General features: G+C 41.8%; 1 protein-coding gene across 7 annotated transcripts in view; it reads left to right on the plus strand.

Moving 5' to 3' along the window:
• GRIA4 (glutamate ionotropic receptor AMPA type subunit 4) overlaps positions 1-13033 on the plus strand; it is a 529928-nt gene that overhangs the window by 316415 nt on the left and 200480 nt on the right. For all 7 annotated transcript variants that reach the window (XR_012226501.1, XM_073558369.1, XM_073558370.1 and 4 more), the window contains exons 7-8: positions 6945-7112; positions 12835-12939. Coding sequence is in view for 6 of the 7 variants with exons in the window: in XM_073558369.1 (XP_073414470.1) it covers positions 6945-7112; positions 12835-12939 (273 nt within the window). In the remaining variant the exon portion in view is untranslated. The remainder of the gene's footprint in view (positions 1-6944; positions 7113-12834; positions 12940-13033) is intronic.

The following is a 13033-nucleotide window of genomic DNA, read 5'->3' on the forward strand; positions in this document are numbered from 1 at the left end:
ATTGCCTTTGCGCATGTTTTATGTCTCGTTTGGTGTCTCTTATGCCTTTTTTTGTTTGTTTGCAGACAATTATTATTACATCATTATTCCATTTGTGCCTTTTTGGAAGTCTAGTTTATATGTGCACGCCAGTTGTTTTTTTTGTTTTTCACTTTGTGACTCTAGATGTTCTAGCCTGATTCATCAATTGCGATTTGGTAAGAAGTCACAAAAGTTAACGCAACATCACTTCAGTCCCCTTTCCCCCGGGAATATTTTTGAGTGTGCAAATATTTGGTTGCAATTTTTATGACTTTTGGTGCCAACACTTGACTTTTCACACCTGAAGTCACAAAAAACTAGTTCAAGAGAGGAATAAAGCCCATTTTTTTTCTTTGCGCCAAATTTATTAATTACGTTCACCATTTTATGAATTTGGCGCGAAAAGAGGCCAAAAACAAAAAAAGAAAGTGACTTAAAAAAGAAGTCAAATGATGAATCTCGCCAATAGCGTCTCATTCATGTTCAAAGCAAGCACATTCAGCACCACACGTTGAAGTCACCTTCTCCTACAGAAGCTCCTTACGACCAAACACAAATCCTATGCGTTTCGGAAAACAGTATTTTCCAAAATGTGTTGGACCTTTTTGTTTTATTTATCTGGTGCAGCTATGTGAACGTTCCAACATTGTTACTTGGGTGTGTTTAGGTTTTGTTTTTTGAGTGGTCGGCTCTGGCGGGTATGCATGAGCTCAGGGTTGTAGTAACACGTTTATTGGTTTTAATATATTTATGATTTATTTACAACAATGACTTAAAATTCACTCTATCCAGACTATGATTCCATTCTTATGTGCCTTGGTGGTTTATATGACCTACATATTTGTGAACTTTTCAAACTTTCCCGAGCGATGAGATATTTTGTTAGCATAGCCAGGTCCTCTTTCCTGCAGGTCATGCCCTATCTGTGTCTCATTCCTGCCCGTTGACGTTACATTGGATGTCATGGCTTAGCATGATGACCAATAGAACAGCTCCGCCAGGATCCAGGAGGGTTTTTGTAACTCATAGTAAATTTACAATTCATCCAGGAGTCAGGAGATTTTTTATTTCTGAGAACCTTCTGGGTGTTCCCAAGCGAGTTGTCAAGTGGGACCTACAAATGTAACATCAGAGGTGGTGGAACATGACACAGAACTTCTATATAGTGTAAAACTATTTTTTCTGGAATATTCCTCTAAAGAGTTTTTTTTTAATTTTGATATCGATGTCCTCTAACATCAGATAGGGGGAGTTTCTACTCTCAGCATTACCAAGGGGTTGCGACTTGCGAGATATTGGAAGTCATCATGAACTTGCATGCACATGAATGAGAGAACGCTTGCAGTACCACTTACAGCCACTACACTATGTATTGAGCTGTGCTACTTCTGATGGAGCTCTGGCCCCTTTAATTAGCCGATTGTGGAATATCTGGAGTTCGATCTGATAGTGTTGACCCATCCTAAAGGTAGGTCATTAATATGAACGTCCCGGTAAGCCCCTTTAAGTCTCAGTTAACCCAGGTATACATTATTCATTTTTCTTCTTTCCATCCCTGGACTTATATTCTTTCACATTATATATCTTGTGCTTAAAATTCCCAGTGCCCCACTGTCAGTTCACGGGTTTTAAATCAGAAGGTCATGAATTCAGCTTGACCCAAACATTGATTATTTATTAGAAAACCTCCATAAGTGCTTCATGACCAGGAATACGTTAGTTGGGAGCCACATTTCTCGCTCTGGTATTATCAACTCATTCATTGTTGACCTAGTTCAGATATTCAGTTACAGCGTTGACCTCAGAGCTGTGTGAGCGACTGGATGTACTTTATCGCCTTACAGAAAGAAATTGGTCAAATTACAGCGTACAGCTCGGAGGTTCACCAGAGCCGAGTCCACTTCATCATGCCCTGCATTATATCATGAAATGTAATGGGCTTTTTGACCTCTTTTTCTGGCTTGTTCTTTGCAAACCAATCTCAAGATGCCATTTTGTTTTTGTATCTGTATGTATATATGTATATATGTATATATATATATATATATATATATAGTACAGAGCAAAAGTTTGGACACACCTTCTCATTCAAATAGTTTTCTTTATTTTCATGACTATGAAAATTGTAGATTCGCTCTGAAGGCATCAAAACTATGAATTAACACATGTGGACTTATATAATTAACAAAAAAGTGTGAAACAACTGAAAATATGTCTTATATTCTAGGTTCTTCAAAGTAGCCACCTTTTGCTTTGATTACTGCTTTGCACACTTTTGGCATTCTCTTGATGAGCTTCAAGAGGTAGTCACCGGAAATGGTTTTCACTTCACAGGTGTGCCCCGTCAGGTTTAATAAGTGGTATTTCTTGCCTTATAAATGGGGTTGGGACCATCAGTTGTGTTTTGCAGAAGTCTGGTGGATACACAGCTGATAGTCCTACTGAATAGACTGTTAGAATTTGTATTATGGCAAGAAAAAAGCAGCTAAGTAAAGAAAAACGAGTGGCCAGCATTACTTTAAGAAATGAAGGTCAGTCAGTCCGAAAAATTGGGAAAACTTTGAAAATTTCCCCAAGTGCAGTGGCAAAAACCATCAAGCGCTACAAAGAAACTGGCTCACATGAGGACCGCCCCAGGAAAGGAAGACCAAGAGTCATCTCTGCTGCGGAGGATAAGTTCATTCGAGTCACCAGCCTCAGAAATCGCAGGGTAACAGCAGCTCAGATTAGAGACCAGGTCAATGCCACACAGAGTTCTAGCAGCAGACACATCTCTACAACAATTGTTAAGAGGAGACTTTGTGCAGCAGGCCGTCATGGTAATATAGCTGCTAGGAAACCACTGCTAAGGACAGGCAACAAGCAGAAGAGACTTGTTTGGGCTGAAGAACACAAGGAATGGACATTAGACCAGTGGAAATCTGTGCTTTGGTCTGATGAGTCCAAATTTGAGATCTTTGGTTCCAACCACCGTGTCTTTGTGCGACGCAGAAAAGGTGAACGGATGGACTCTACATGCCTGGTTCCCACCGTGAAGCATGGAGGAGGAGGTGTGATGGTGTGGGGGTGCTTTGCTGGTGACACTGTTGGGGATTTATTCAAAATTGAAGGCATTCTGAACCAGCATGGCTACCACAGCATCTTGCAGCGGCATGCTATTCCATCCGGTTTGCGTTTAGTTGGACCATCATTTATATTTCAACAGGACAATGACCCAAAAAAACACCTCCAGGCTGTGTAAGGGCTATTTGACCAAGAGGGAGAGTGATGGGGTGCTACGCCAGATGACCTGGCCTCCACAGTCACCAGACCTGAACCCAATCGAGAGGGTTTGGGGTGAGCTGGACCGCAGAGAGAAGGCAAATGGACCAACAAGTGCTAAACATCTCTGGGAACTCCTTCAAGACTGTTGGAAGATCATTTCCGGTGACTACCTCTTGAAGCTCATCAAGAGAATGCCAAGAGTGTGCAAAGCAGTAATCAAAGCAAAAGGTGGCTACTTTGAAGAACCTAGAATATAAGACATATTTTCAATTGTTTCACACTTTTTTGTTAATTATATAATTCCACATGTGTTAATTCATAGTTTTGATGCCTTCAGAGTGAATCTACAATTTTCATAGTCATTAAAATAAAGAAAAACTCTTTGAATGAGAAGGTGTGTCCAAACTTTTGGTCTGTACTGTATATATATATATATATAATGTATGGACTATTTTCTAAAGGGGAAATTTGACTATCCTGGCTCTAAAAGTAAAGTATTTAAAGAGAATCTATCAATAGGATTTGATTTTGTTACCCCATTGGAGAGCGGCATGGTGTAGGGTCAGAAACCCTAATTCCAATTATGTGTCACTTACTTTATTGGGTGCAGTTGTTTTGATAAAATCACTGTTTTATCTGTTGCAGATGTAGCAGTTCTCTGAATACTGAGCCCCACCCTCACCACTGATGGACATGATTTTGTATACATTGTGCATAAGCAGAAAACTGCCAATCAGTGGTGGTGATGGAGTTGGACAACCTGCAGCTTTATTTCCTTGTAGTTTGCACATATAGGGTCATTGCTTACCCTTTTGGGCTGTATACCTTTTCTATATAGTGTTTCACAGGCAGATGTGAAACAGTCAGGTCGAGGTCCTGCTCTGCCCCCGTCTATTTTGAGGCCTGCTGGCACTTAGAGAGGTTGTGGCTGCTGATTGACATTGAGTACAGCTGCTCAGCTTAATTGTAACCAGAATACTCAAGTCCTTCTTCTGTTCTGTAGTCCTGAGTATACTGCCATCTAATCTTTATGCAGCAATAGGATTACTCCTTCCTAGGTGCATTACTCTACATTTAGCTATAGGAAACCTCACTTGCCAAGTGTTTACCCATTCAGTCATCTTATCCAGATCATTTTGCAATACTGTAATATCAAGGTCAGTGTGGAGACACAGGGGGTGAGTGGTTCATCGGGTGCTCTCGTTCACTGGCTCATCCCACTGAATGCGCGCACATCTTTCCCATGGGCACAATACTACTCAGACAACAAAGAGTGAGGATAAAACAGCGTAGCAATAATTTATTGAAACACCAAACAGACAATAACATAATGAACAGTCCCAGCAAATACACAAGATTTTGCAAATTAGAGTCTCACCCTTCCGCTGATTCACCGGGATTAGAGCATCTGTGACTTCGGGGCATCCAGAGCCGACTTCCCCCACCAGTGGCACCCGCACTTTTGGCGGGCACCCACAGAGAGGAGAAACATTGGTCTGTCAATTACTGAGCTCAGTTCCCTCAATATCCATGGATGAATGCCATCTGGGCAGGGGAATTTGTCAATGTTTAATTTGCTCAGACTCAAGCGTACTTCTTTTCCTGTTAAACTAGTTATATCAGATGGTGAACTTTAATTTTTGCCTTGTTGAAAGATCACTGGAACAGACAGATCATTGGTAAATATTGATGAAAAGTGCCTGTTTAGTATCTCAGACTTTTCTTTGTCCTCTATAATTATCTTGTTTTTATTGTTTTTTAAGGGGTTAATACCATCTACTTGTTTATCTCCCTATGCTTCCACTGTGTTTTTAGTGTTGCTTATGGCACTTGCAGTATTTCTGAAAACACCACCTTGGAGTTCATGGCCTTCAGCTTCTCTCCTAGTTCCCTGTAATCATTTTTAAGGACTTTCCACCTCCCTCTAACTTTGTCATTGGTACCGATGTGAACCATGGCCGTTGTTGAAATACTAGAATTAGGGAACATCCTGATTGAGGAACACCATGTCACAGTGGAATGGTATAAAGAACAGCATCATGCAGCCCTGAAACATATCACTAGTACATCAGGGGGTCACATAGTTTGGTTTCCCCACTTTCACCAATGTGACATTCCGCACATGCTTGGGATACATAATGTCAGCTTGGCCCAGTTTTACACAGACATGCTGTGTCCACACAGGCACAGGGAGCACCTGCTGGCATGTCACAACCCTCGCCCACATCCCTGGCAGGCTGAGAGACCCCTTTTACTAGCACCAGTGAAACAGAGCCTTGCCAGCCTGATAGGACTTCTACTATTTCCTCATTGGTTATAATCCCATGTTAGGCCTTTGGGAGATGTGAGGTGCCAGCTGTTTATGGTTGCTTCCAACAGAAGTGAACCAAGAGCCATAGTCTCACAAAGGCACTTAACCCCTTGGTCAGTCACTCCCTCTTTTGCCCTTAGATGACCCTAGCCTCCCTCCCCTTGGCTCTGAAACTCCAAAACCTATGACCGATCATAAATTCTCAACAAATTATCAATGGAAAGTCACAGGGAGGCAAAATCAGATCTGGCTGTGCCCCCTTTATGCTTGAAGACTAAACTCAGCTTTGCTGCCTGGCTTCTGCTAGCTGTTCTATGTAACTGCCCACCCTGGAGTGCTAGAATGGGTCGAGAGACTCGAGACCCAAGCGGCATTCGGCCCTTTCCTGAGATCTTGAAAATGTAACCAGTACATGGCTAGGAAGAGCGATAACTCCATAACTCCTTATGAAATTACTACTCCCATTTGACTGGGGGATTTGATTGAAGCAGTTACACAGCTTGGACTCTTGGCAGGGGTTCATCCTGCCAGGAAGGCCTTGGTATAAGCTAAGCTTTTGGGGGATGTGAGTTTATCCACTTTGAAGCTTTTGAGGCTGGACCACCTGCTGAGCCAGGTTTCCTGTTTCATTTTCACATTTTGAAGGAGGACTGTAATCTCGGACTGAATATGATACAGTCGATTGGCATGAAACTATATCCTCCATATTCTTCACAGATGGCTTTTACACTTTTTTTCTCAAAATAGTCTAAACTAAGCACCCTATGTAATTTACATGTGCTATTGCTATGTATTTAACTACTGCAGGGTATTTGCTCATTGTTGTTATGCTAGGTTTTGTCTGTTAATTGGCATAGTGTGAATGCTCACATTCACATTGCACTTCTGCTGACCAATTTCCTAGCTTTTGCTTTAGTTCTTTAGGTGTTCATAGTTCTCTCCCCACGTGCGTGTATAGGGAGATACTGATCATTCAAAGGCAGCGGGTGTGGAGAAGCCGCCATTTACCCACCTGTCCGACTGGTCCCCCTTTCGGTTCGGACTCCCAACAGCTATTAAGTACTATGTTTTTCTCTGAAACACCATGGCGTTCAGAGTTAAACATATATGTCTGAAATCGTGCTGCCAGTGCCTGATACTTGCTGCCTGTGGAACAGGGAAGGCATTATATATTAGCTGTCAGGCTCCCTGCCTCAGTGCGGGCGAAAACCACAGAACCTGGAAGGAAATTATGAATGCAAAAATGTCACATGATAGAATTTGTCTTTAATATCTATATAGTAATATGTAGATAAACTATACCTAAGTCTTCGTATTATATGTCCTAAGTTATTTTTTCCTATTTCAGTACACCTCCGCCCTGACTTATGATGGCGTTCTGGTGATGGCAGAAGCTTTCCGTAACTTGCGAAGACAAAAAATCGATCTTTCAAGAAGAGGAAATGCAGGCGATTGTCTGGCAAATCCAGCTGCCCCCTGGGGGCAAGGAATTGATATGGAGAGAACTTTAAAACAGGTAATTACGGCTATGTTACAGCTAGGGCCAAAAGTTGTTTAATTCTAACTTTTTTTCTGTGACCTTTTTTAACCCTCCGTCAGGCGCAATATAGATTCTCCTCAGTTCATGCGCAATGTGCCTGACAAGCACAGGTCAGAAAACCACCTATAGTAGCTACATATTTCAATTTCAGGACTATAGAAGTAGTCAGTGACCTTCATAGGAATGTATTAAAAGAGATTACACCAAATCAGATGCAAAAAAAAAACATTTATTAACCATAAACTTATTAAAACTAAAAGTACCACTTTTCGGTAATACCGCCAAATAGGCTCCAGTTATCTTTACTTAACTATTGCTTAAATATAAAATTATGGAAAAAAACAAAGGATATTGCACTTAGATGTTACTTAATTATTTTCTACTCATCTTCAGTGGTTTCAATTGCAGCAGAAGATCATCGAAATGGAGGCAACGGATCAGGACTTTGAATCGTTTCAGATTCATCACAAGGCTGAATTTTTCGATGCCATCACCGTCTGTCCCCCACAGCTCCTCCAAACTTTGCCTATTTGCTCTGAAAGCACCAGCTAGGTATAACAAGCCAATAAATGCCTTGAGTTCAATCACATCAGTGTTTTTGATGTCCCTCTCTCTGGAGAATTGCTCTTTGATTGTGTCAATATACTGGTTAGTGAACCGAACAATAGTTTCCAACATGCTATCTGTAATTAGATTACTCCAACATTCCACTGCAGTTTTAGCTTTTCTAGCACTTCCAATAACTCCAGGAAGGTGTGTAATAATATTGTGGGATTCTCTGCGCTGTTTGTTCTTGGGTGCCTTTTTGTTCCACTTTGTATTTTTATCTTTGCCCAAATAATAAGCTAGATCTGTGTCTGTTTCCTCTGTATCAGTGTCATCACCATCCTGCTCTGTTCCAGAATCAGTGTTACATTCTGCTACCTCATCTTCAGATGAAATGTCACTAGATTCCTCTAAATCCTCAGTTACTGCTGGTTCTTCCTCATCATCTTCTAACAAAAAAATCTTCATTTCTTCTAAATGAAGGGGTTTAGATGAATCATACTGTTTTCTGGCCATTGCAGCAGAAAATCTGAAGCAAGAGAGAAAGAGTATGTGTTAGGGCGCAATGTGCCTTAGAAGCCACCCTCCTTTTGTCTAAGAAAACAGTACTTATGTACACTAACTTAGCATTAATCCTTCATAAAACAAGCTAAATACACAATCGTGATGAATAAAAAAAGAAAATACTAACCTTTCAATTTGTGTTGAAATCAGGCGCAATGTGCCTGAGAAGCCAAAGTGTTGATATCTGCTCACTAGAAGGTCTGCTGAGTCACTGTGATATCAGGTTTCACAGAGCCTGTAGAGTCAGGAGATAACTAGGAGGGGTGGGGTTTTCTGATAAGTGGGCAAGGAGAGAGAAGTGAAACTAATTACTGTGTGCCTGTCAGATCTATTGCGCCTGACGGAGGGTTAATGTCATTCTTTACTGTATCTGATATTAAAAGAATTATCTAAACGTAAGAAATATGGACAACCATTTCGTACACAGTTACCAACTATTTCCCTGTAGGAATCAGTTAAAGTGAATTAATTTTTCTTATCCTCCAGGCTTTGCAAATTTGTGAATTTTTGTAAAATACATCATTACCATATTTTGTGCCCTTTACTCAAAAACCCTATGCTGCAGTGCTGTTTCAATGCTGGATGTTAGAGACCTTGTGCTCCTCCACCTTCCATTTAAGTCTGCAGACATGCTTGGCCAGTCCAGTATCTTTACCCTCTGTTTCTTTAAAAAGGCAGTGGTCATCTTGGAGGTGTGTTTGGGGTCCTTACCATGTCGGAATAATGCCCTGCGGGCAGTTTCCTGAAGGGAGGGGATCATGCTCTGCTTCAATATGTCACAGTACATGTTGGCATTCATGGTTCCCTCTATGAACTGTAGCTCCCCACAGCCAGAAGCACTCATGCAGCCCCAAACCATAACACTCCCACCACCATGCTTGACTGTAGGCCAGACATGCTTGTCTTTGTACTCCTCACTTGTTTGCCGCCACATACGCTTCACACCATCTGAAACAAATAAGTTTATCTTGGTGTCATCAGACTTCAGGTCATGGTTCCAGTAATCCATGTCCTTAGTCTGTTTGTCTTCAGCACAGTGTGTGCGAGCATTTTATGCATCATCTTAAGAAGAGGCTTCCTTCTGGGATGACAGCCATACAGACCAATTTGATGCAGTGTGCGGCGTATGGTCTGAGCACTGACAAGATGACCCCCCTCCCCTGTAACCTCTGCAACAATGCTGGCATCACTCATACATGTGTTTTGAAAAGACAACCTCTAGATATGACGCAGCGCACATGCACTCAACTTCATTGGTGGACCATAGCTTCTGAGTGGAACCTATCTTGTTAAACCACTGTGGTCTTGGCCACCGTGCTGCAGCTCAGTGTCAGAGTGCTGGCAATCTTCCTATTACCTAGGCCATCTTTATGTTGAGCAATAATTATTTTTTTCAGATCCTCAGAGAGTTCTTTGGAATGAGGTGCCATGTTGAACTTTCAGTGACCAGTATGAGAGAGTGTGAGAGCGATAACACCAAATTTTACACACCCCGTGTGCTAACCGAGTGTCTTCGTCAGGCTCAAAAAATATGTTCAAGTCCCCACGGCTGCATGTCTCATAGCTATTCGACAGCTGCAACACATACAGGGATTGCCTGTTTCTTAGGCCCAGGGACTCGAACATATTATTCAAGCACGCCGAAGACACTTGGTTAGCACCCGAGCATGCGGATAACACCTTATCTGAGCACGTTCACTCATCACTGTTTACTGCCCCTTACGATTATAGGAGTCAATGTACACTGGACACAAGACTTGAGCTTAGTTCTAAAATGAACACGCCGTCCGAGGGGACACGTGTGTCATGGTTTGCTTTTGAATGGGTTGGGTGTGTTAAGGGTTAACCCGGATGGCCTCCTTTTGGGTTTCTGTGAGGCTTTTTTATAGCCTCATTGTGGGGCCATCCATTGTCGGTTATACTTTGACCCTTGGCTGAGTGTGTTGACCCTGGTGTGCCTGTGCTATTGCGTCTCTATTTAGTTTTAACCCAGTTCTGTCCCTGTTGTGATTTCTGCTTGTCATCTGTGTATTGTTATGTGATACTCCTGGTTTTCTGACTCTGGCTACGTGCGTTTGACTATCCATTGGTTTGCTCCTGTGTACTGACTTTCCGGATTCGTGTATGACCTTGGCTTGTGTTTCACTACGTTCCCCTCGGTCGCCCTGTAGCATCCCTGGGGTACCCTCTGCCTCCTGCAATTCACCCAGGGGCTGCGGCAGCCCCGCTCTGTCAGCTCTAACAGCGGCGCGCTAGGTTCCGCCCACTCCAATCTGACCCGTGGTCACGTGACGCAGGTCCTGTCTGCCTTCCCTTGTGAGTGGCTAGCTCCTGCAGCATCGCTAGCACCGCTCTTTCATTGCTCCCCGCCGTCGCTGGCTGTCCCTGGCGCCGGACTTCCAGGCAAGCCTCCTCCTCAGCTGTCGGTGAGTGCCCACCAGGCAGCTAGTTCTGATATTCAGGCGGCTGAACCTGATATTGTGAGAGCAGAACTATTTACTATTATAAATGAAGCTGTCAGTGTTAATGAAGACAGATCGATCCTGTCAGATCTAATGGTGTTGGTTTGTTTTTTTTTAATTAGTAGTAATTCTTCAATTTTCATAATATTTGCAAGGTTTAGAGTCAGAATCAGTCCAGTATGATGTCTATTTTTATGTATCTGCATAAGAAAGGTTCTATTCTTCTAATAGATAAGTAATATTTCCAAATATAAAAAGCCATCACTAGGGGGAGCTGACTGTATATATACGTATACATGTGTGTATGCTGCATACATTTGTATGCTATGAGCTCCTCAAATACTTGTATTACTCTTGTATTGTGTGTGTGTTTAGGCTGTAGTTAACAGAACAATATCAAAAATCAGAAAACTAAAAGATGTGATACTCCTCCAGTCCTCACCAATCAATCCCCGGCTGCTATTGTTCTGGTGCTTACCCAATCCCCAATGTTCTCTACAACCTAATAAAATCTGTACACAACAGCAATGGTGTGAAATGTCACCGCAGTGGTCAGTGTTTGGCTGAGTGAGTGGGCATTTCTAGAGGATTGAGATAAGACCAGGAGGTAAGAACCTTAGAGGTAAAGGTAAGCACGAAAACAGAAGCTCCAAGAGATCAGTGAGGGTGAGTATTACTCACTTAATATATTTTTATCCACTAGACAGTCCCTTTAAAGAGGGCCTTAGACCAATTTTAGACTGTCAAACTGGCAACATTACAGAATAATGGCTGCAGAACTGAATAAATCTTGTTGTAATTATATTTTAATCCTTTTCTCCGATATGAAGATATTCACTTATAAAGTTTAGAATTTAATGTATGATAAAACCAAGATGGCATAGATTCATTACTGAGGGTGTGTACTTTTTCTCCTGTATGATGCTGTCAATTCATAAGCAGGAGTCGTCATGCAGGGGTAAAAAAGCCCCCAGAATAGCTTAGCCCTGCTCTCCTCACTGATCTTACTGCTGGTAGCTACCGTATAGACTGAAAGTCATTACAAAAACCTCTATATAAAACCATATGGAACTTTTTTTATGGACTTTGTGCGCTGCCGTACAATAGACACAATTCCAGTTATAATGAAGGATTATTGTTTTATTCCCAACGCGTTTCGAAGTAATAGTTACTTCTTCCTCATTGGATGACAGTCTGTCATCCCCTGAGGAAGAAATAACTATTACTTCGAAACGCGTTGGAAATAAAACAATAATCCTTCATTATAACTGGAATTGTGTCTATTGTTCGGCAGCGCACAAAGTCCATAAAAAAAAGTTCCATATGGTTTTATATATCGGTGGTCACTGGTCTGGCCCTTGGATGTGCAGCAGCTGATCATTTACATGCTTTGTCTTTCCTGCAAGGGGTGAGTGGATACTATATATTTATATGTATTTTATTATCGGATAAGACCCTATGTGCGCTCCTCTTGTTCCTACAGTACAAATCATTACAAACACCTCTAGCAGCTTTAATTTCACAGCAGTCAGTGTGGGTGGAGGGGGGAGTACAGCAAAGTTGACAATGCTGTGAATCGAGAGCTGCAGAGGTGTTTGTAATGACACACAGCCCTTCTTTCCTTCCTGATCTCACTGGCAACATCTGCTGTGATTATAAGTAAGGTAGAAAAGCATGGGAGGGGCTGTGTGTCATTACAACTACCTCTGCATCTGCATCTCTCCTCTCACAACACTTGAGAGCTATGCTGTACCCCCCTTGCCTCACACTGACAGCACTGTGAGATGAAAGCTGCTAGAGGTGTTTGTAATGATTCACAGCTCTGCTCTACTATGCAAAGTAGGTGCAGAGATCATGGAGGAGAGCAAAGTTGTGTGTCATTACATGTGTCAGGGGAGAAATCCAGTTTTAAGCTTTTCAGGGGGGCGCGTTCATTTTTGCCTCCTGCGTAAAATTGGTAAACCTTTATGCAGGCGAAAAAATGTACACCCCAATAGGTGAATCAAACTGATAAAAGGTCCTCTTTAATTCTTCTATTGGCTTGGTTTTGCTATGATTATACTAATCCAAGTTAATATTTATATATGTATTATTATTATAATTATTATTATTATTTGTATTTAAAGGTTCGAATACAGGGTTTAACAGGAAATGTGCAATTTGATCACTATGGTCGAAGAGTAAACTACACAATGGATGTTTTGGAGCTGAAAAGTTCGGGCCTCAGGAAGGTGAGTACATCAATTTCTCCATTGTTGTAGACCAATACATTTATGTTATATTATATGCACTACTTTATTATGTACGTTGGGTCCCTGCTTCCTA

Source organism: Dendrobates tinctorius, unplaced genomic scaffold (genome assembly GCF_039654945.1).
Source record: "Dendrobates tinctorius isolate UK_male_01 unplaced genomic scaffold, ASM3965494v1 ptg000256l, whole genome shotgun sequence".
Lineage (NCBI taxonomy): Eukaryota > Metazoa > Chordata > Amphibia > Anura > Dendrobatidae > Dendrobates > Dendrobates tinctorius.